Source organism: Phodopus roborovskii, unplaced genomic scaffold, assembly GCF_943737965.1.
Source record: "Phodopus roborovskii unplaced genomic scaffold, PHOROB, whole genome shotgun sequence".
Classification (NCBI taxonomy): Eukaryota; Metazoa; Chordata; class Mammalia; order Rodentia; family Cricetidae; genus Phodopus; species Phodopus roborovskii.
The window spans coordinates 137,370-162,880 of NW_026126513.1; the positions used below are offsets into that span (position 1 = coordinate 137,370).

A 25,511-nucleotide genomic window follows, 5' to 3' on the forward strand; every position below is an offset into this window, starting at 1 on the left:
GGTGTAGGTTCTAGGCCCTCCCTCCTGTCTCTAGGCTTTGGGCATATCCTCCCAAAGTCCTTTCAATGCACTAAGGATTCATCCTGGTCCCACTGTCCGAGGTCCCTTAGACTGCCCAGGCCTTCTAACTGAGAGCCACATTCAGGGGCTCTGAATTAGTACAATGCTGATTTCCCAGCTATCACTCTGGGGGTCCATGAGCTCCCCCTTGTTCAGGTCTGCTATCTCCGTGGGTTTCTGTAGCCTCCTCTTAACCCCTTTTCTTATCATTCCTCCCCCTCTGCTAATGGATTCCTGGAGTTTGGCTCAGTGTTTACCTGTTGGTGTCTGCTTCTGTTTCCATCATCTACTAGATGAAGGCTCAAGGATGGCACATTAGTTAGTTATCAAACTCATTATCAGGGAAGGACATTTAAGGTAGCATCTTTATTGTTGCTCAGAGTGTTAGTTGGGGTCATTCTTGTAGGTCTCTGGACATTTCTCTAGAATCAGTTTTGTCTTCAAAACAGTAATCCCTCTATTATGATATTTCTTTATTTGCTCTCATCTTTTCATTCCCCGACTCAATCTTCCTGGTCCCACATGTTCTCCTCTTCTCCCCTTCTCTTTCTCCTAACTCCCTCTCCACTCACTGCCCACCCAACACTGCCAATATTGTCAGGAGTTCTTGTTCCTTTCCAGTTCTGAGAGGGACCTTGTATGAATCTCTCAGGTTCCTCCTTATATCCAAGTTTCTCTGGCAGTGTGAATTATAGGCTGGTGAGCCTTTGCTCCATGTCTAAAATCCATATATGAATGAGTACATCCATTTTCCTCTTGTAGTTCACTCAGGATGTTTTCTTTAAGTTCCATCCATCTGCCTGCAAATTTCAAGATTCCATTGTTCCCCCCCCACACTGAATAGTTTCCATTGTGTCACATCTTCTTTATCCATTCTTCAGTTGAGGGGCATCTAGGTTGCTTCCCGGTTCTTGCTATTACAAATAATGCTGCTATGAACAAAGTTGAACAAATGTCTTTGTTGCATAGATGTGGGTATATGGATAAAGTGAAATTGCTGAGCCCTGTGGTAGACTGATTCCCAGACTTCACCCATTCCAACAGTCTCACTCAACCAGCCCTTTTCATTCCATCATTCCCTGGTGAAGGAAATAGAGTTCACAAAAGAAGAAATAAAAATGGCCAAACGATAAATCTCAAAATGTTCATCATCTTTAGCCATTAGGGAAATGCAAATTAAAACAACTTTGAGATTTCATGTCATCCCACCCAGATTATCTAAAATTAGTAAAACAACTGACAACAAAGTCTGGTATAGGTTGTGGGGAGAAAGGAAATCACATTCTGGTTTTGGTGCAATGGAAATTGATGGAGGAACTCTGAAGAATCCTCAAAACCTAAAGATAAATCTACCACACCACCCAGCTCTGCCACTTAGTGTTTTATGTTCAAGAACTACATCTACAATCTTGTTTATTTCAGTGATGCTCTGTTCACAGTCACTAGGAAGTGAAGCTTCTTTATATTCCTATGGGGTTTTTCTTATTCTAAAGAAACTTAAATGACATCAAGAACCAGTTTATCTGTGCAAAAGGCACCAAAAACCTTCAAGTACTTTCATATCAAATAAAAGATGATGACTGCCACACAAATAAAAGAGAGCTGTGTAAAATGTGTCACAAAATAGAAAAAAAAATACAGCAAGTTTAATTAGTGTTATCCATGTGTTCACTGGAGCATGGTTGAACTCGAATCAGCCAGCCTCTAAAGAAAAACTGAGTCCTTCCTCACCCTCCCCATCCCAGCAGAAACCATAAATGTGAAGAACTACAATTTAACATCTCTATCACATTTTTAAAGAGTTTTCTTCAATGTCTGCCTGTCTAGACATTTCTTTTGGGGATTGGCCGTCGGAAGGACAGAGATGACCTGTGATTCTCATTCTCAACTGTGATGCTATAGTGATCAATATTACTGCAAAAGAAGCTTCTTTGCCCATTACAGTCAACAGTAATCACGACCATAGACATCTACATGGCATCTAGTGAGAGCACAGATGAAAGCCGTTAACACAGGCCTTGGCTGTAGAGTGGTCAGTGCATACCATCATGGCCTTGGTAGCAGAACAGGCCATGTACATCAACATGACCTCTAGCTGGACATTCACATGGCTCTCTGCAGCTGCGTGGAATACAGACATTAACATGGTCTCAGGTGTCAGGCCAGGGTGCAGACATCCATCTGTCTGTCATAAAACATCAAAATGGTCTCAGGTGGCAGCACACAACAGATACCTATGTGGCCTCCAGTGATGCAAGGACCACAGAAATCACCACGGTCCCAGGACTACAGGCACCTACATGGCCTGCAGCAGCATCATGGATCACTGATATCAACATGGTATCCAGCAGTATTACAGACCACAGACATCCACATGGACCATGGGCATCAATATGGCTTGGGGAAGTTGAATGGATCACTGACACTGACAGGGCCTCTGGGGTCAGCACAGACCATAGAGGTCTCTCAGAGTGTCCCAAAACAGAAAATGAACAGACCTCCTTCTCGGCCTTCCTTTCATTGCTCATAGCTATGGAGATAGTTCAGTAGGGCATAGTTTTCTGGGAACAGAACCTACTTAAAGTCATGCCTTTGCACAGAATCGTGCTTTACCCTATGGGGCAATGACTTGCATCATTCTCCAACAACTTTTTCACTGACAAATATCTGGTACAACCTCTTTCCACCACGCACTTGTTTCCCTTTCTTTCCACATCCCCATCAATATTTGTGTGGTGATATTTTGTTTATGATTTCACAAATAAACTTGCCTGAAGACGAGAATGCAATGTCAGCCACACTAGTTAGCCATAGACGACAGGCAGTGGTGGTACAAACAGCTTAGCATGCATATTCTCATAGCAACAAGACACTGGTCTGACTCAAGTTTTCTCATTTCTATGTCATCGTAAGCACTAGACCATTACCAAGTCTCATATCACGACATTGTTCAGTCTCATGTTGCTCTTTCAGCTGGGCAGGGCATTCGGAGTAGAATCCTTGAGAGCTGCAGATGGCTACAAGTCCTTGTCTTTAGTGCTAAACACCCTGAGGTTCACAGGATGCAGCTGTTATGCTTGCAGCCTACATGTAGCCATGTGGCCCAAGATCCCGTTCACACAGCACGGTAAACAGAAGCTCTGTGCTGTGGTCAGGTCTGCAGGACATGGGTGGGCCTTATTCAGTAATGACATGGCCTTTATCTGCAGTGACCACACTCTCCCATACCTTTCACCACCATATTTACAGTTTGCCATTCTCTGTCACTCTTGCTGCTCTGATACTCTCTGTCATCTTTCCTTCAAATTCCACTAGTCCAATTTTTAAAACAATCTTCTCATGAGACCAGACTTTTTATCAGTTCTTCCAGATATACTGCAGGCTCTGCAGACTCAGCCTTTGCAAAGTCTCCCCTCAGAGAGTCTATGATTCTCTCAAGTGCTTTGGAGCTTTTCTGCAGTAAAGAAGGTGCCAGAATGTGCTAGTATCTTTGATATTTCTGGTAGTTTAAATGTTTTTAAATATTTAATTTTATAGGTTGAAAGGGGGGGATGCCTGTACAGCAGGGTCTCCCTCATAACACTGGATTAGGGATAAACTATATCCAAACACCCTTTTAACAGAGATACTTTATTCAGCAGGGAAGAAAAGTTAAAATGGCTGATTCCTAACTCTGGCAGAAAAAAAACAGTAAGTGACCTAGCAGATATAATTTTTAAGAAGAGAAAGACAGGAATTCTATTTAGAAGGGGCTAGGATGATGTTGTAAAACAAATAGGGGATGAGGGAGAAAGGGAAGGGGTAATTGTCCAAGAGGAACAAAGGGAGGACTACCTCTGAATAGAGAGGAGAAAGACATGGCACATAGGCAAATGGTGGATTATAAAGTAAAGAGCAAACACCTGTGTTAGGAAGAGGTGTTGAATTTTAACTGGCATGTCAATCGGGTGAGCCCAAGATAGCTTTTCACTGATGGACTTCGGTAGTCAGGGTCAGGAAGGGGAAGTGGGCAAATATAGGAATAGACATTGGAGGCTAGCTTTAGGAAAGTAAACTAAAGGTTTTTAGCAAAGCAGAGGGAATAGGAGAAAATGGCAAGTCTGAACAGAGCCACATGTGTGAGTGGGCTAGTGTCCCCTCAGAGCTTGGAAAGATAGCTTAGAAGTTAAGAACAGGGACTTGCATGGAACAAGATGGTGCATGCCTTTGATCTCTTCCCTTAGGAGGTAGAGGCAGGAGGATCCCAGGGCCTTCTGGAGGAGATGCAGCAGCATTTGTTTTCTCTTATTGTTATGCAAATGACCCTGCACTACTCACAGTCCTGGCTCCCAGCAACACCTCACAGATACAGGGATGCTTCTCATGCTTCACTCAACACTCTACAGCGAGCTGCCAGGGTAGTGGAGCTCCATCACTATCTGATTTCAGTGACACATTAAGGCAAATTGTTGTTTGTATTAAATAGTTTTCACACACTGAGCAATAGTAATCTTCTAATAAATAAATTAAGAACTAATATTAACAGGTAAGAGCCTTTCCATCATGAATGTTCTCTACCAGTGACACAGAGATGTCTTTGGAGTGGGGTCATCTAAATGGCACCTGACAGTCAACTTGGTCTTGACATATAATCAGTTATTCTCATTATTAGATTACTCAAGGTGCCCTAGGAATTGTATGTTTCAGAATCAGAATTTTAAGATGTTTTATACTATCCACCTATGTAACTAAATACAGGAAATCCAAGTTCTCAACAGTGGAATAGTATGTATGCAGCAGGTGCCTGGGCACTGTGCACTTGCTGCACAGAAGTGTGTGGCTGGGTCCCCAGGATGGGCAGCTGTTAGGATCAGGGAGAGATGTTTGTCCTTTTTATTCAGTAGGACAATGAGTTCTGTATCTTCTCTATCCACATTTGAAAGGACATTTATAAGCAGCTTGAGACCTGCCCCAGGCTCTTGTTCATACCAAGAGAGGTAATACTTGGGAGTGCCTGTGTAGGAGCAGTTGATAAAGGTACCTCCCCCTTCCTGAAAACTCAGGAGACAAATCTGATGCTCCAGCTGTTCTCCTCTGATCACACCTGTGTAAAAGCCAGCAGCAGAAAGACCATCAGGTCACCATTCCCCAGACTTTGCTTTTATTCCATCAGTGATTTCAGGCAATATGGATGAACCAGTCTGCTCCTCAGTCTGATCATGAATATTGCAAAAATGCCTTCTTTCTAAAATCTCTCACTCACAGTTCAGCTGAAGTCACAAAAAGGTCCAGTCAGTGTCATGATAGCTCTCCCTGGGGACTGTGGATTTCAGCCAGGTAAGAGACTTCTGGGGTCAGCTCACCTTCTCTGTATCCACAGCACTGCAGGTTCTTCATTTTCTGCACAGAATCCTACTGACCAAAGCCTATCTTTCAGAAGTCAAACAAACCATAACTAAGATAGCAGCAATAGAGACACTCTGCCACCTGGTGGACAAATTCTCAACTAAAACACTTGAAAATCAACTCAGGATCACACCAAAAAGAAATCATCCATCATGGAAAACCATGATGGTAAAATCTATAGAGACATCTGAACCAAGCTCCAGGAAACTGACAAACACTAGCCTGAAAGTTGTGGGTCCTCCATGGTACTGAGTTCGGACCTCTGTATGTGGGCAATAATTATGTAGCTTGGTGTTTGGGAGGATCCTGGCAGTGGAAACAAGATTTGTATCTGGTGCATGAGCTGGTTTTATGGAGCCTATTCCATATTGTGGATGCCTTGCTCAGCCTTGATGCTGTGGGGAGGAACTTGGTCCTGTCTCAACTTAAAAGTACCAGGCTTTTGTTGACTCCCCATGAGTGGCCTTATGCTCTCAGAAGGATGGGTAGGGGATGAGTTGGGGACATGCTGGGGAGCAAAATGATGGATAAAAGGGGGAATTGTGTTTGGCATGTGAGTTAAGAAAATAAATGAAATTTAAAAAATCACCATCATGTTTAAGTTGGCTTACCCTCAGACTTGTGAGGATACTTCAAGATACAAAAATCAACAATTGTATTTCAACACATAAAGTGAATAAAGGAAGAAACCATATGACCATCTTCTTAGATGAGAAAAGGCCTTTGTACAAACTCCAAATCCATTTATGATGAAAATCCAGGGGAATCTAGAGGACTTGTTTAAACATAATAAAGTCATTGTACAACAACCTCACAGCAACATCATGCTAAATAGAGAAATCTCAAAACAATTTCACAAAATCAGGACTAAGACAAGGTTGTCCACACTTTCTATACCTATTCTATATAGTACTTAAACTCTTAGCTAGATAACTAAGACATATGAAAGAGGTAAAGGGGATACACATTAAAAGGCAGAAGTCAAAATTTCTTTATTACAGTGATATGATTATAAACAAAAAAATCCAAAAGTTATCAGAAATTTCTTAATCTAATAAATAAATAAAAGTGGAAAATTAACACACAAAAGTCAGTGGCCTACCTGTATACAAATGGCATACATGCTAACAGGAAAATCAGGGGAAACAATTCCACTCACAATCTGCTTGTAAATACATGAGAAAACATTTTAGATTATGATACTGTAAAAGCATACCATTGGTAAGAACAGCGATGAAATACACAAGAGCAATATTAAAAACATACAGATCTCTGAGGCCAATGTTCTGATAGATTTTCAATACTTAAATGAATGGAAGGTTTAATTTTGTACATAAGTAGATAATATAAAAGGTCAGTTTTGCTAGATAAATAATAGTAATGCAATTATTGGTGACTTAGAAAACATTATCACAATAAATAAACCTTTTGTGGAACTTAATAATCTGACTAGAAAGTAGTATTATGGGCAAAAGATAATTTTTAAATTACAAAAGCAATAAGAAATGGAGATAAACTTAAAAAGGGAAAAACAGGGAGACATTGATATTAGGGAGAAACATGTACTATCAGATACAAAAGTTAAAAATAATTAGAGTTATCCAAGCAGGGAGGATGGTAGAGTAGACATTGTAACATATTACCTTGTCCAGAAGCATTGTAAATGATAATCAAAGAGGCTGCAGGCCAGTAGGAGAAGAATGAAACATCATAGCATGTCTTGAGAATATGGCAAGTGTTCTGGTCAGCTTTCTATTATTGTGATAAAACCCAAGAGTCAATCTGAGAAAGTGGATGGTGTGTTAACCTCACAGGTTACATTCCATCATCAAGGGAATCCAAGGGAAGATTCCAAGAGAAGTGCTAGAAACCATAGAGGAACACTGATGCCTACTGCTCTGTTCAACTAGCTTTCCTCTATGGCCCAGGCTCGCATGCCCAGGGATGGCACTGCCTACACAGGACTGAGCCTTCAAACATTATTTGGCAATCAAGCAAATGCCAAAGATGGAGTCAGTTCTTCTACAATGTGTCAAGTACACAGTAAAGATTAGCCATCACATTAAGCCCTAAAAAAGGAAAACATAAACCTCCCCATACTCCTTAGAAAACTGACCTTCATGAATAAAATAGTATTCCAAAGTAAAATTCAGTTATTGGGAGAATGATTTGAATGGATTTGTGTCAGAAAATGATACCAGGTTTAAAATAATGAGTGACAATAAAGCCAAGCCGAAAAAGAAAAAGTTGGAAAATTTGACTTCTTAAAGCCCCTTCTGGAGACTGCAGGGTGGACATGGGGAGTGGCTGTTGGCTGTCAGTACCTTTGACCATCCTTCCTGTGTTTTAGTGGAGGAGTTCCCATCAGAAGTCCTACCCTTTCCTACAGAGTCTAGGTCCCAAATACAAGCCTGAGTCAGTCAACTGCATGCCAGAGTTTATGTTCTAAAAGAAATGGATGAGTTCAATTTAGAATATTCGGGGATATCTTTGTCCCATTTTCTGAGCCATAGTGTCATGAGTTTCTGAATCAGCAGCAGGCACATTGTATAATCCAGCATTCTTGAAGACACACACTGCAGTGCCCACCCTCATCATAGTAGTGTCAGTGCTGACATCTACAGAGTATGACTTGTTTTCAGTGTATTGCCTCAAATCCTGCTTCTCTTATCCTGAGAGAAATTTCAAATACTAATCCTTTTTGCTTCAAAAGCAATAAGAGGCTTCTTGCTATTGTTTAATGAGGAACACAAAGAAGTCACCCCATTTCCTCGGTTTTAAGAAGGAGAGTTTTCCCACCACAGGATGCATGGAGTAATCAATACAAGGTATGGAGTTGTTCAAGTCAAAACTCACATGGCCCGAGAGAACCCACTCTTGCTTACAGTTCTAGGGTGCCTTGCTATTTTGGCCTTCTTTCCTTTTTCTTTTAAGATACCCATTTCCCATCCAAGTACTAACCAGGCCCAGCCCTGCTTAGCTTCAGAAATCAGGTGCATTCAGGGTGCTATGGCCCTAGGCATGTACCTGTTGATTATTGACATGCCTTTCTTTTGTTATCTAGTGAAGGCATTTACTCAAAATATCAGTAGATAGGTTAAGAATGTGATGTATATCCTTGGTTGTCAACACCACTACAACTGGGATTAACTAAAGCCCCCAAATAGAAGGCACACTGGTGGGTCATTTCTGCTTAATTGGAAGAAGGAAGAACTACTTTAGTACAGATCTTTGAGATAGGAAGTCACACCTTTCATTCAGATCTTTAATTCAGATGTAATCTGGTCCAATCTTTCTGCTGGAAGCATATATAAGGACATGGAAGAAAGTTGTCCTCTTTCTCTGCTCTTACAATCTGATTAGCACATCTTTTCCTCACCTGCATTAGAGCCTGCTTCTTTAAGGGTTCAGCATATACTGCAGAAAACTGAGACATATGGTCAGGTGGATGGAGGAACTACTGGATTCTTAAAACTCTCAATTCATAGCCAGCCATTGGTTGATTTGCTAGAGTACATACTGTAAGCCATTCTTACAAATTGCCTTTCCATAGAGAGATTCATTTATGACTGCTATTACTCTAGACATCCTTCACTAATATAACAGTTTTGGGTATGAACATTAAGGATGTGAACAATGATTCTTACTCAGTGCTTAAAAAGTGAGATTCAACTCTCCATGGCTGACAGTAGCAATTACCTCCAGGCTTCTTAAAGCACATGGCTGAATGCACTGAAGCCAAGGTACATCCTCTGCAGCTGTGAATAAGCCATAGGAGTCTGTCACCTGGGTCACTTGATGCATAGATTTATAAGGAACCAGGTACCTTCTGAGATACCTACCTGACTATATAAATAATTGACCTCCACAGTGGGGAAGACTCATATCTGGACTTTCAGGACCTGCTAGGGCAGAGTCTCAACTGTCTGTTACTTCCTGAGTATCATTCAGGATTTCCTGTTTGACTGAGATGAGGTAGTGTGTGGGACAGGTGCTGTCCTTTGATTTCTAGAATTTGGTATTGCTAACATGGTTGTCAGTGTGACACATCATCAGAATGGACATAGATTAACCCACATAACTCATTTGTTCTGGAGTTCACCAAGAACACTTTTGAAGCCACACCAGACTCCAAAAAATTTTGTTATCTAGAGTGAGCATGATGCTAACTTTTCATTTCAGGATTTCTAGGAAATCCAAAAGTGTGAAGTGGAGCTCTGGGACATATCTAGGGCAAAAGATGCTCCTTTGCTTGAACTGTTCATGCTCCAATGAATATTGTAATTTAAGCTGGCTCTGTCCCTTTTCCTAAGTACATGTACATTGCAAAAGGTGACTCGTTATGAAGGAATTTGTCTGTTGTGTAGGTATAGGTAAAGCACCATGGCAGTGCCATACTGCATATTCTCCACATGAGTATGACAAATTTGATATTCTGAAAATGCCTTTGCATATCTCTGTGTGACCTTTCAATAGCCAATCATTTTCCCTCATACTTGAATGCAGGAATGGACCACCACTCTTCATGGGAGTGTTAGCTCTGTGTTGAGGGCCCACACGAGGAGCCTGCATCATTAGTGTCTCTAACGTGACCTGTCACAGGTTGATCACACATTTGATAACTTATGATGACTGGAATTCTGTCCTATTGAAGTTTAGGGACACTTTTCATCCATCATGGGACTTACCTTGTTCTCACAGGACAACTAATATTCCTACCACATCAATATATTGTACCAGCCATGTGGATCATAGGCAAAGTGCTTGTTATCTTCAGGGGAGTGAACTTTCCTCCCCACCATCCTGAAATTTTTACCTGGTAACCTTTATTTCTCCTGTATGGTGCTCTTGAAAGGCATGAGCCCTTTCCTGGGATATTTTTAAAAGTGAGTTTTCAACATCCATACATAAAGCATTGAATGTATTTTAATAAAACAGACAGAGATCACTGGCTTTGTAATGAAGAGGTGAAGGTCTTTCCTTATGTATCTGGGGAAATTCCCAGGAAGGGCATTATGGCTTCCAGTGAATTGCAGAAGATCTAGTTAGTAGGTAGGTGAGGGCTGCTGCTGACCCTAATAGTCCCATCTCTACAATTCTATTTTGTTGTGGAGAGCCTTTGGTGTTCCCTGTGATGTCACCAGTGCTCTGGGAACAACAAGTGACTGGGGTATACTGTCAGTGTCCATAGACCAGAGAGAGGTAGAAGGAAGCTGACCTTAGGTCTCAGGGTAAAACACAGAGAAATAAATGGTTCTGGGGAAGGCACATGAATCCTGGTAAGGGAGCTTCCTGGAGGAGGTGGACTTGAGCTAGACCATCAACATCTGGGAGGCAATGGGCTTATCCTGCTTCCCTGGGTTACCCCAGAGCATATCAAGAGTAAATGATGGCTAGTGTAATAGAGAAATGAATTGTCAAATCTGCTTTTCTCGGAGATTTTAACCTCATTCTGACTGGAAAGGAAGACCAGCAGGAGCAATGTTGTGACTAATATGGAATCCCTTTCAGGGTGGGGTGTTGCTGCAGCTCATCTGAGTGGGTTCCTTCAGTTTTCCCTGTGAATATGATGCTAATTAGAAGGGATGGAAACTCCCCTGGTCAAGCACCAACACCCAGACATTCAGATGGTTTTGTTATGGACAAATGTGATCAGAACATGGTACTGCTAAGCTCTAGGGACAACAAAACTGCCCTGTACAACCTGAGATATGAGGTGACACTGTCCATCTAATCTACATGGCTTGGGTAGCTTATGTCTTTCCAGACACAGGGGACTAAACCAGCATGTGATGCACAAGTCTATACAAGCTTTCTGCAGTCTTGAGACATAGCTCATGGACACCAGCGAGAGCGTAGCTGCCATGTTGTCTGGGGCATTTACTGGGTCACTAACACTTCCTTTTCTTATGCCTTCTCCTGGTTCTCAGAACAGTCTCCTGCCCTATGACATTCAAATATTCCACTTCACTTGTCTTTATCTACCTGCAGGGACTACTGCGGAGGCACCATCTCAATCTCCTCCTTCACTAAGCAAGACCAGCAGGTGGACAAGTTGGAGGAACCAACAATTAAGCAACAGAGTATAAAATATGAGCAAATTGAGTTGAGTGAAATCCTGGACTGTTATACAAAAATGAATTTGAACAATAGGTAGGCATTATCCCAGTTCTCTGCTGACCCTTTTGATCTCATAGTGTCAAGAAAGCTCTTGTGGATTCAGGAGGCTAAAATTTCAGGGTGTCATGGTGTCTAAACCAATTTCCCTGAGAGCATCAGGAGGCAGAACTTGGACCCTGGGTAGGTATGGGATATGGACATAGGCTTTTCTGCTTCCTCCAAACAAAAAGCAGAGTCTCTGTCCTGAATCAGTCTGGTGAAAGGGACAGTAGTGTGTGAGCTCTCACCATGCTTTAAAAGTGGCCTTGACAGGTGCTTGCTTGAGGACCACATTGGGTCCTGTGTGTTTGTGTCTAGTCTTTGTCCCTGATGAGCAGATGACTGTGTGCTGAAAGCTCCCGGCAGCAGATGGAGGGACCTGATCATATTCAACAATCTCATTTTGTGGCTGCAAGGCATTTGCTCATCTCTGCTACTCTATGGTTTCTTCTTTAGATTCTGAGACACTGAACCTGCCTGCAATGCATGAACACCTTGATTGTATGTGGTAGAAGGACTCTGTGTGTGTGTGTGTGTGTGTGTGTGTGTGTGTGTGTGATTGTGAGTTTCCTTCTGTCTGTTTGAATCTGTGTTTCTTTGGTGATGTAATAATGACAGATAAAAAGACTATGATTTTAAGGAAGCAAAGGGACATCCATGGCAAGTGATGAAAAAAAGAAAGGAGGAATGATGTAAATATATTTAATTTTAGAAAGAAAATAAATAAAATATAAAAAATAGAATCTCCTATAAATTGTCTCCTAAAGCCATTACTTTAATTATCTAGGACCTTTCTAGCTTGCTTTGGTTTGAAGTAAAATTTAAATGGTACTCACCATTTCCAAATTTAGATTTATTTTAGATTTTCTCACCACTTTTAATTATAACTTCTTTTACTTTTTCAGGTTTCTCCATTGGGTTACTTGCATTAGGGTTTGATTCAGCCCTTCTGGCTACAGTTGCTAAGGAGAGTTATGTGAAGGAAGGCTGGGATTCTGAGTAGATGCAATTATTAGACACATGTCCCTGAGCATAGGAAGGCTAGATCTAAATGTGCATGGAAATTCCTAGAACATGATAGTGTAACATGCAACCAAGAAGAGATCACACAGTAAGTCAAAGTTGTTCAGGTAGGATTAAGGAGAAGAGAAAAAGGACAGAACAGTCAAGTGACATTTGCTTGTTTGCCTCCTAACTCAGGCATCCAGTGGATATTTCTGAACTGATTATAGTGGACCATTCACAAGTCTGTATGCTAAGAATAAAGTTGCTATGAATTGAATCAACACCTTGACATCATAGAATTTTTATTCTAGTTGGTGCAACAGACATGAAACACACTGACACAAATAACGAACTGCATAGTTGAGTTGTATTAGTCTCAACATTAGCAAGGTGACCATAGTGCTGTAATGGAATAAGTAGAATAAGGGAGAAAGATGATAGAGCAAGGCGGTGTGGCAGGGTAATTGGGAGCTGTGGCAGTTTAAGGGAAGGACTGTGGTAGAGGTGGGGGAGGAATATATTAATGGAACACAGGAGTTAGGATATTTCCAAGTGAGGGTAACAATGCAGATAGAGATGGGGTATGATGAATAGGTGGTACGCTATGTTAGAATATAAGGGGTCTATGATAGTGTAGCAAGGACTATGAGACAGTAACAGGAGGACTATGATGGAGTAACAGGTCTAGGACAGAGTAAGGATCATACATCTTTACATAGGAAGACCAGAATAATCTGTGGTTTCCTCACAGAAGTGACACCTGAGCTGAGACTTGAAGTTGGTAGAGTTGGTTTATGAAGTTTTCTATGGAGTGTGTTTCCTGTTGAGAAAGACTTGGACCCCATCTGAGAAGTTCAGAATGCTGAAGAAAAAAAAAAAAAAACAGCTGCTATGGAGAGCTGGGACTTAGCCCCACAAAAAGCTCATGTTGACAGTTCAGGCATGCACAAATCCTGTGCAACATTGGGCATCACAGCCTGAACTTTAGTCTCCATCAAGCATTAAGGATGGGAGATTCTACTTCTTGTTCTTCCTTTGGGCCTATAAGAATGATTTTGGAGCCACCCAGACAAACAGAGAGACACACAACACTGAGAAACCAAAAGTGATCCCAGAGGCAGGAGCTCAGCAGCCAGGCCCCTGGTGCTGATTTTGTGTTCGGCTCCCCCTGTGGTTTCTGCCACTGTGTCACTCAGAGCACAGTAGTACACAGCCGAGTCTGACTCCTGGACTGATTCTTTCTTCAAGTGGAAGGAAGTGGATCCTTTGTCATATGTAGCTTCAAAACCTCTGCTGCTTCCTGTCTCATCGGCCTTTGAGACTCTGAAGAGGAGCTGTGGACCTTCTCCAGGATACTGCACATACCAGAGTAGGGCTGGGTACTGTTGGGTTTCATAGGAGCAGTTCACCGTCAGAGACGACCCTTCAGAGAGTGTCACTTGGCCTTCTGTCTGTGTCACTGAGTCTCCATTGGTCCTTGCTGGAGGAAAAACAAAACAGATATAAATGTCACCTTAAAGACAAAGCTCTTTGATGAATTTAGGGCTCAGAAAGTTTTTGATATAAAAAAGTGAAAAGTTTAAATCACTTTACTTACCAAGTATGAAGAGTATCACTGTCACGAAGCCTGGAGAAGAGTCCATCTTTAGTGGCATCTAGACAATGTTCCAGATAATTAGCATGTTGAAAACAAAGAATCAATGAGTCTTAAATTCACACAGGAAATACCATAATGTTAGGGCCTTTCGCCACCTGGTGGCCAGAGAGTGAATAGTTATATGTGGCAATATTTGCTAAAAAAAGACAAAGAAATAATGAACTCTTGCATTTGGTTAAAGATCATTGCTTTTTCAAAGTTAGAACTTCCTCTGTTTTAAGTGAATGCCATTTTTTTTTGGCTTTTTGAGACAAGATGTCTTTTTATTGACTTGGAACCTGTCCTGGAACTTGCTCTGTAGAACAGGCTGCCATTTAACTCACAGAGATCGGCCTATCGAGTGCTGGGATTAAAGGCATGCGCCACCAAGTAAGGTCAGCAAATGCCTATTTTAAAGCATTTTAAAATGATTTTTTTCGGGGGAGAAGTCACACTGTATAGAAAATACTCATAAGTTTCAGAATTCCAGTACAAATGAAGAAACACATAACTTTTTGAACTCTATGGAGTGATCTGAAATTTTGAAAAAGGTTCACTTTTGCCTTTAAAACATTTCCTCCTAACACAAACGGACTTCCTCTCCTAGCTAAGTCTAAATAATGAACTTCACTTTCTGCCTTTGCCACACTAAGCATTTAGTTTAAACTCCACCTGTTTAAAATATGAATTTCCTTCCTCGAGCCTACTAGAAAATCCCGGTTTTAAATGTAATGGAGATACAAGCCCTTCCACTTTCTTGTTATCGTGTTCATGGTTGTCTTCATATAATTGTTCAGATGTTGTTCCTGATAATTGTTTTATTGACTTTATGGGTGGTTTTATGCCCAAAGCCATTATAACTAAATCTGTGGCCACTATGTTTATGTATCTTCTATAATTTTTTCTTCAATAGGAAAAACCAGCACCATTGCATATACTTGTGGCCCATGATAATTACAACCTCAGTTTTAGCAGAGAAATACATTTAAGAAGTGTGCCATGTTTTTCCTTCCTGGTTATCAGATGTGGGGAAAATGGACTTGTCTCTCTACAACACCGGCACACAGCTCCCTGGGTATAATAGCTAACAAATGTTGCAGCTATAGTCCTGATCTTTCTAGTTCTGATACTACTGCATTTTTTAATTACTATTTTTGTGCTTATTATTTAACCACAATAATTCTTCATTCCCTTTCCTCCCTCAAAACTCTCCCATGTACCCCTTTCCAACTTCCTTCAATCCATGGCTGATTTTTTAAAAAAAGATTAATTGTTATTGCATGGGTACAAGTATATGTAAATACATATATATTCCTAAATACAGCCTATGCAGTTCATGTAACTGTATGCATATAATGTTTTCAAGGGTGACCATTTGGTGCTGAACTGCCAATTGGTGTGTTCTTCCCTGGGTAAGCCCCACCCCCTCTCATTCCCAGCTTTCCTCAGTTGCCTGCACTTCTCTGTTCAGGGTTCAGGTCTCATGGGATGCTCCGGTCCACTCTGGAATGTTCAATTGTACCATCCTTGTTCAGCTCACATTTCGATGGTCATGTACACTAGAGTTTATTTATTTGTTTTGCTATATATAAACTTTTTTTCTTATTTTACATATAAATACAAGTTCCCTCTCCCTTCCTGCCTCCCTGCCTCTCACCCCCCCCCCACTACCTTTCCATCCCATTCCCACCCAACCCTGCATTTCACAGGGAGGGTGATGCCTTCCAGGAGGGGTCAACAAAATCTGTCAAGACATTTGGAGTAGGGACTAGGCCGTCCCTCTTGTCTCTAGGTTAAGGGAGTATCCCTCCATGGGGAATGTGCTCCAAAAGTCCTTTTGTGCACCTTGAGTACATCCTGGTTCCACTGCCCAGGCCTTCTGAGACCCATGTTCAGGGTTATTCCAATGCTGGTTTCCCAGCTATCAGCCTGGGGGCCCAGTAGCTCCTCCTTGTTCAGGTTGATGAGAGTTTATGTGTATAACTTCTGATATCAGCAAGAGACACAATCTTCCAGAAGATTCCTCAATCCTTACATTCATTCTGCCTTCTCTTCTGCAGTGTTCCCAGAGGCTAAGGTGCATGAGTGTTTTGTAGATGTATTCCTTGAGACTGGGATCCCTAACTGCAGTTTGGTTGGTGGTACTATAATTTAGTGTTCTCTATGTGTTGAAAGAGAAGTTTTCTTGATGAAGGGTGAAGACTACAGTTATCTGTGGGTATAAGTACAATTATTTATAGATTGTTGTTAGGGATTATGCTGTTTTCATAAAATAGAGGTTGAAGACTGCCAGTTAATAACCATGACTTCATTCACACTTTATAAATTAGCTAGGTTTCCAACACCAGACATGGGATCATTATTGTGGGGGGTGTATCTTCAGTCCAGTGAGACAGCTGCTGGGTACCATTAAGATATGTGTGTGTGTGTGTGACATTACTGCACCTATGGATTACTATGCCATGATGATTGTTTACATGAGGACATGCTGGATTTTGACAAAGACCTTATCTGTATCTATGAGATGATCATATGAGTTTGTCTTTAAGTCCATTTGTGTATTTTATTACATTGACTAATTTGTGTGTTTTGAACCATTACAGCTTTTCAGTGATAAAGTCAATATAGAGGTGGTATATACTCCATTCTTTTTTGAATGTATGACTGTATTCTGTTGTCAAGTAGTATTTCATTGAATATTTTGAGTCTCTGTTCATCAGTGATATTGTCTTGTACTTTGATATTTTTGTTGTATCTTTGCTTGGCTTGGGTATTAGAATAATAGTGGTTTCAAAGAAAGAGTTTTGGGTGCTCCTCATTCTCTTCACTTTCTTCAATTGATTAAGAAAGACTAGCTGTAGATCTTCTTAAATGTCTGGTAGAATTCTGCTTTCAATACATCTGGTTCTGGATTTAATTTTTAATCTTAGAGGTATTTTACTATTATTTCAGATTCCTTGTTTTTTTTGTGGTTGCTTAGATTGTTGACTTCTTGGTTATTTTTGACAGTTTAGCTTAATCTAGAAATTTATGTCTTTTTTCTATGTTTTTCAACTTAATAGAGTACAAATTTTAAAAATAATCCATTATAATAGTTTGATGTCCGTTGTAATATTTTCCTGATTACTTTTGATGCTAATTTCTTATCTTGATGCTTATCTCTTTCTATCTGTGGTTGACTTGTGCTAAAGATCTGTCAATATGTTAATCTTCTGAAAGAACCAGCTTTTAGATTCTCTAACTATTTGATTGTTTGCTTTGTTTCTGTTTCACTGATTTCTGCTCTGGATTTTATTATTTTTTTTGCCATCAACTGCTTGTGGACTTTGCTTGTTCTTCACAAACTTTTGAGTTGCATCAGTAAGCCATTTATATGTGTTTTTTTTTTCCCTTTAATGAAGGTATGTAGAGGTGTAAATTTTTCTCTTTTCTCTGCTTGCTAGTGTGTCACAAAACACTTTGTTGTATTTTTTTTTTCATTTAGTTCAGGGATTTTTTTTATTTGTTTCTTAATTCTTTTTTGATGGCTTCATCATTTAGTAATGAATTGTTTCATACCCATGAGTTTGTATGTTTACTGGAAGGTTTAATTGGGGGGGGTGTTGGATTGAAACTGAACAGTATTTTACTTATTTACTTTTTAATTATCTATGTTTTTACTCACATATAGAAACAAATGTTATAGGATACATGTATATATTGTGTCATTCACATTAAATATAAATGTATCTCTTCAAACATTTGTCATCTTTTTATGGTAAAAACATTTCAAATCCTTTCTTCTGTACTTTTGAAATATATAGCACATTGTTGACATCTTTAGTCATCTTACAGTCTTAGTCCCCACACCCATTCATCTGTCTTCCTCATCATCTTTCTCCTTCTGCTCTCCCAGGACTCTGGTAACTACTATGCTATTTTCAGTTTCAGTGAGATCAACTTTCTATTCTACATATAAAAGAAATCATGCAGTATTGACTTTCTGTGATGGCCTATTTCATTTAACATAATATCTGTGGTCTGTGCTGCTGCCGAAAACCATGTAGAAGTCTGTGGTCTGTGCTGCCACTGGTTGTTATGGGCAAGGAAGCTTCTTTTGCAGTGGTATCTATGACTGCTGACTCATAATTGAGAATGAGAGACTTTGAAGGCTTCTGTGAAAAATTTTCCCTACTCCCACCTTGCAAAAGAAAGAAAAGTTTAGAAAGGAAGCCAATAAAGAGAGTGTTTTAAAAAATGTGATAGAGATGATGAAGTGTAGACTTCATAGTTGACTCCTTCTGGAGTTGTAGGGGAGCAGAACTCAGTTATGTTTAAAGGGATGGCCACTGGGAGTTTGACCATTCTCCAATGAGCATTTGGGCAACATGAAATGGACGAGGTGTATTTTTTCTTTCTTTCCTTCTTTTTTGTGGGGGAAGGCATAAGGGTGGGAGAGCAGAACTTACAGGAATGGAAACCAAGTGTGATTAGGGTGCATGTATGGGGTCAAAAGAAGTAAAAGAAGTATGCACACTAGAACCCTATTCAGAAATAGAAAAGAATGAAATTCTATTATATATATATATATATATATATATATATATATATAGTGTGTGTGTGTGTGTGTGTGTGTGTGTGTGTGATATTGTACTATGGTCTAATAGGATACAAGGAGAGAGTTTAGTATTTTTTTAATTTGTAAAGACTTTTTATGTCCCAAGATGTGGTCCAGTTTATAACATCCATGTGCTGGTGAGTACTTGTGCATTCTTTGACATTTGGATAGAGTAGTGCTTAGTATCCATTATATTCACTGATGTAGGATTTCAGTTAATTCTGGTATTTCTCTTTTGATATTGTGTACAGGTGAACTAGGTGAACTGATTACCCAAGAAAGTGGGTAATCACCAACTTTTAATAAATTGATATTAATTTCTGTCTTTATATGTGACGTATGTTTTTTTCTTATGTAATTTTCATTGTACATTCTTTTCCATGTATACTTATGGTTTTGACCATTACATGCTTTTGGGCATTTCTCTTTTGGCCTTGTCTATTTTGTGTTCTGAATATTCCCATATTAATCTTTTGATGTTTTATTTCTTATTTCTGTGAAGGATGTTGTAGGTTTTGATTGGGATTGAACTGAATCTTTAGATAACAATTAGTAGATCAATCATTTTCACAACATTAATTTTAATAATTCATGAGCCAGAGAGGATTTTCTTTTTCTAGTGTCTCCCTCAATTGTTTCTTCAGAGTTTTGAAGTTTATCTTGTCCAAGTATTTAATTTCCTTTGTTAGGTTTATTGCTAGATATTTTAGTATTTGAAGCTATAATAAACTGTCATGTGTGGATGGTCTCTTTCTCAGTGTGATTGTTGGTGCTATATAAAGAGGCTCCTGATGGTTGTAAGTAGATTTGTTATCTTACCATATGGATGAACTCATTGATCATTTGAAGAAAATTTCTAGTAGAATTTTTATGAACTCTTATATGTAATATAACATCCCATGTTAATTTTATTTATTAATTTGTTCCTATTTCTATCCCATTGGTACCCACATCCTATCTTGTTGTTCATGATGTCCCACTCTCTATACAAAGAACTACAGATAATTAAGGAAGACAAGGGCAATAATTCATCCATGAGGATATTTCCCCTTATTGGCTATCAAATACAAAGTGGTCATACCAATTATAAAAATACAGGCAACACTAATCACACAGTTGATTGTATTTATATAAACATGCAATTATAATTAAAGAGAAAGAGACTATGAATTTGAGAGGGAATGAGGAAAGGGATACAGATGGGACTGGAGAGAGGAAAGGGAAAGGGAATAATGAAATTGTATTTTAATTTTTAAATACACTTTTTAAAAAGAAAGAAAGAAACTGTCACAAATTGCTTCAAGTGACTGGAAGCATTTTTAATGTCTACATTATAATTGGTTTTGACAACTAACAACTGACAAATGCTGCACTGGAAAGCCCGTGACACAGCATGTGGACAGGGCTTTTTGACAACTAACAACTGACAAATGCTGCACTGGAAAGCCTGTGACACAGGATGTGGACAGGGCTCCAGGCCCTGTGTCAGGTTTGAGAACAGGCTGCAGGTGCCTGGGGAGCAGTATGCACTTGCAGTATAGAAATACATGGCAGAGTCCTCAGGCTGGGTGTCTGTGATGTGCAGGGAGAAGTGTTTGGTTTTCTTATCCTGTAAAACTATCAGTCTTTGGTCCTGATTTCTTTCAATAGTTGATCGAATGTCAATAATGAGCTTAGGATGCTCTCCTGGTCCTTGCTTATACCAAGGGAAGTAGGAGGAGGCACTGTCTGTGTAAGTGCAGTTGATGACAGCTCTGGCTCCCTCCTGGACTCTCGGGGTGGAAGGAAGCTGCTCCACCTGCTCTCCTTGGCTCAACCCCTATGAAGAGAGATGGAAATAAAGGAGAAAGATTGTCAGGTCATCACTGTCCAGGATTCTCTTTGTATAATTTCACTAGAGAAACCCTAAATAAAATAGAGTTCCCCCTGGATGTCTCAGAAAAACCCACAGAGTATTCTAAGTTCTAAACATCATAACTCACCATCCATCTTCAGCCACAGAATCATTAATAAAGTGGAAACATGTGTCTTCATCGTTCTTCCTATTAAATTAAGATCCAGTGTAGTTTGTGATGACTAGCAGGTCAGCTACAGCTTCCTGAGTGTTGTTCTTTTTCAGTAACAATTCTATCTCTTAATCATCCATTGAGCCACTGAGAAAGTGTCTCTTGTTCTGCCCTAAGCCTGTACAGCAAGGAAGAGAATAATCTCTTCATACTCCCCAGCAGCTAAGGTCTACTACCACCTTATGGTTGTGGTTGCATCCTTTAACTTTGAGGCCTCTGTTCTCTGTCCTATGAGGGACTCAGACACATAAAGCAGCATATCAACAGGGTCCTAGTGCCGAGAGATCAAGAATGGTATTTATACACACTAGTGATTCTGTTTTCTACCTTAAAGTCTGCCATAGATTATGTACAGTACTTCATATGTAAATGTTTATGCAGGATTTTTAACATATAAAAGTATATTTGATGTATTTGTGTGTTTGTGTGTATATGTGTATGAGAGGGAAAGAGAAGAGAGAGAAGGGGAGAGGGGGAGAGAGAAAGGGAGAGAGAGAGAGAGAGAGAGAGAGAGAGAGAGAGAGAGAGAGAGAGAGATAGATTTCTTGTATTTTTTATCTGGAACTGTATTTACAGAGTGCTCAGAAGATCATTCATCAAGGAATTCTTCCTTTCTTGGGGACATATATTTAGCCGAACTTTTGTCCTTGACAGCTATGCAACACAAGTAAATACTTTTTTTTTTTATGTCTCTCCTGCTTTCTCAGTTGCAAAATAACAATGTTCTTTCCATTACAGTGAGATCTTGTTGACAATACAGATATGATGTTTGTATGCATGTATCTTACTTTCCAGAGATGATGTCCTGACCTGGAATCACAAATACACATAGGAACTACTCTTTGAAGTTCTAAGAAGGCATTTGATCTTGAGGATGCACCATCCATTTCACTCACTCCCACCACATTTAGACTAAATTACTCATATAAGAGCAGTGGTAGAATACCTGGAGAATCTGCCAAACTTCACAACAATCTCAACTTTCCTCCTTTCCATGGACGCCCCCAGCACAACCCCACCCCATTTCTGGCCCATCTCCTTTCCTTTTTCTCAACTGTGAAAAGCTACAAACACTGTCTAACTGGTAACTCAGAGGACATATAGACTTGGAAAGTAGGTAGGTCATCTTCACTGTCCTTCTTGTCCTCCATTACAGTCCCCTGGTACCATCTCCTCTAATAGACAGCTTGCAGGGGCCTCTCCTCTCATTCTTCCTCCAATCAGTGGGGATTCATCACAACATCCAGTGCTAAGTGGAATGTCCCCATCAAACCTCTCCCCTCAGGGTTCAGAGAATTTTGCAAAGAGGAAGCAGAAAGATTATCCAAGTCAGTAGGGATGGAGACACTAAGGAAATAATGCCATCCACACAGTTGTCACTGGTATTTCTTATTTTAACCATTCCGGCAAGAGTAGGATCTTATCTCAAAGTTGTTTTGCATTTCCCTGATAGCTAAGAATGTTGAGCACTTTCTTAAGTGTCTTTCAGCCTTTTTGATTTCCTCTATTGAGAGTTCTCTATTCAGTGGTGTACTCCATTTTTAATAGGGTTATTTGGTGTGTGTGTTTTTTTTTTTTTTTTTTTTTGACTAGTTTCTTGAGTTCTTTGAATATTTTGGAGATCAGTCCTCTGTCAGATGTAGGACTGGTGAAGATCTTTTCCCAGTCTGCGGGCTGCCCTTTGGTCTTGTCAAGTGTGTCCTTTGCTTTATAGAAGCTTCTTAGTTTGAGGAGGTTCCATTTATTAACTGTTGGTCACAGTGTCTTTACTACTAGAGTTTTGTTTAGTAAGCAGTCTCCTGTATTTATTTGTTCAAGGTTACCTTCTACTTTTACTTCTAAGAGGCTCAGTGTGGCTGGATTAATGGAGTTTCTGATCCATTTTAACTTGAGTTTTTTGCATGGTGATAGACATGGGTCTATCTGCAGTCTTCTACACACTAATATCCAGTTGTGTCAGCACCATTTGTTGAAGATGCTTTCCTCCTTCCATTGTACACTTTTGGCTGTTTTGTCAAAAATCAGATGTTCCTAGGTGTTTGGGTTAATATTAGGATTTTTGATATGATTCAGGTGTTGTTGTGCCAATACCAAGCTGTTTTCAGAACTATAGCTCTGTAGTAGAGCTTAAGTTGGGATGGTAATGCCTCTTGATGTTCCTGTATTGTGCAGGGTTGTTTTGTCTATCCTGAGTCTTTTGTTTTTCCATATAAAGTTGAGTATAATCCTGTCAAGGTCAGTGAAGAATTGTGCTTGGATTTTGATGTGGATTGCATTGAATCTGTAGATTGCTTTTGGCAAGATTGCCATTTTCCCTATGTTTATCCTACCTATCCAAGAGCATGGGAGATCTTTCCATTTTGTGATATCTTGTTTAATTTCTTTCTTTAAAGGCACAAGTTCTTGCTATATAGATCTTTTATGCTTTGGTAAGCATTACCCCAAGATACTTTGTATTGTTTGTGGCTATTGTAAAAGGTGATGTTCTCTGATTGCTTTCTCAGCACCTTTGTGGTGGGAATAAAGTAGGGCTACTGATTTTTTTGAGTGTATCTTGTATCCTGCTACTTTGCTGAAGGTGTTTATCAGCTGTAATAGTTCCCTGGTAGAGTTTTTATGTGTCGCATATGTAAACTATCATATCATCTGCAAATAAAGAAAATTTGACTTCTTCCTTTTCAATTTGTATCCCCTTGATCTCCTTTTGTTATCTTATTGCTTTAGCTAGAACTTCAAGTACAATATTGAAGAGATATGGAGGGAGAGTGCAGCCTTTTCTTGTTTCTGATTTTAGAGGAATTGCCTTAAGCTTCTCTCCATTCAGTTTGATGTTGGCAGTTGGTTTACTGTATATTGCTCTTATTATGTTTAGGTATGTTCCTGTTATCCCCGATCTCTCCAAGTCCTTTATCATGAAAGGGTGTTGAATTTTGTCAAAGGCTTTTTCAGCATCTAGGGAGATGATCATGTCGTGTTTCTTTTTCAGTTTGTTTATATGGTGGATCACATTGATAGATTTTCATATGTAAAACCATTCCTGCAATCCAGGGATGAAGCCCACTTGGTCATGTTGGATGATTTCTCTGATGTATTATTGGATTCGGATTGCCAGTATTTTATTGAGTATTTTTCCATCAATGTTCATGAGGGATGTTGGTCTGTAGTTTTCTTTCTTAGTTTTTTCTTTGTGAGGTTTGGGGACCAAGGGGATTATAGCCTCATAAAGAGTTTTGTAATGAACCTTCTGTTTCTATTGTGTGGAACAATTTGAGGAGTATTGGTATTAGCTCTTGCTTGAATTTCTGGTAGAATTCTGCACTGAAGCCATCTGGCCGAGGGCTTTTTTTTTTTGGTTGGAAGGTTTTTGATGACTGTCTCTTATTTCATTGGGGGTTATAAGTCTATTTCAGTTGTTTGTCTGTTCTTGGTTTAATTTTGGTAAGTGGTAGTTATCCAGAAATTTGTCCATTTCCTTTGAATTTCCAAATTTTGTGGAGTTCAGGTTTTCAAAGTATGACCTGAAAATTATCTGGATTTACTCTCTTTCCGTTGTTATATGCCCTTTTCGTTTCTTATTTTGTTAATTTGCATCTTCTCGCTCTGCTTTTTTGTTAGTTTGGATAAAGGTTTGTCTATCTGGTTGATTTTCTTGATAATCTATCTCTTTGTAGAATTTGTTTTTTTTTTTTTTTTTTTTTTTTTTTTTGTATTGTATTCCTGGTTTCTACTTTATTGGTTTCAGCCTTCAAATTTATTATTTCCTGGTGTCTTCTCCTCTAGGGTGAGTTTGCTTCTTTTTGTTCTAAGGCTTTCTCTTGTGCTGTTAATTCTCTAATGTTATTATCCTCAATTTTCTTTATATGGGCACTTAGTGCAATGAAAGTTCCTCGTAACACTGTTTTCAATGTGTCCCATGAGTTCAGGTATGTTGTGTCCTCATTCTCATTGAATTTTTAGGAAGTCCTTAATTTCTTTCTTTATTTCTTCTTTGACCCAAGTATGGTGCAATTGTGTATTGTTCAGTTTCCATGAGTTTGTAGGGTTTCTGAGATTTGTGTTGTTGTTGAATTCCAACTTTAAAGCATGGTGGTCTGATGAGATACAGGTTACTATTCCAATTTTTTGTATCTGTTGAAGTTTGTTATGTTGCTTTGTATGTGGTCGATTTTAGAAAAGGTTCCATGTGGAGCAGAGAGGAAGGTATATTCTTTTGTATTTGGATTGAATGTTTTATAGATGTCTGTTAAACCCAATTGAGACAAAACTTCTGTTAGTTCTTTTCCTTCTTTGTTAAGTTTTTGACTGGAAGTCTTTTCTAGTGGTGAGAGTGGAGTATTGAAATCCCCACTGTAAGTGTGTGAGGTTTTTTTGTGAGCTTTGAGTTTTAATGGCATTTCTTTTATGAATGTATTTGGGGCATAGATGTTCAGAATTAAGATTTTGTGCTGATGGATTTCTCCTGTGATGAATACAAATGACTGTCTTCATCTCTTGATTAATTTTGGTTTGAAGTCTAACTTGTTGGATATTAGGATAGCCACACCTGCTTACTTCTTGGGTCTTTTGATTAGTAGATCTTTTCCCAACACTTTATCCTGAGGTA

At 39.5% G+C, this 25,511-nt stretch overlaps 1 gene segment (V, D, J or C); it reads right to left on the minus strand.

Annotated features, from left to right (window-relative positions):
- Positions 1 to 2,041: 2,041 nt before the first annotated feature.
- LOC127230558 (T cell receptor alpha variable 9-2-like) lies at positions 2,042 to 14,264 on the minus strand. The segment is given in 3 exon segments: positions 2,042 to 2,181; positions 13,697 to 14,089; positions 14,207 to 14,264. Coding segments are annotated over 3 exon segments (591 nt in total).
- Between the last annotated feature and the right edge of the window lie 11,247 nt (positions 14,265 to 25,511).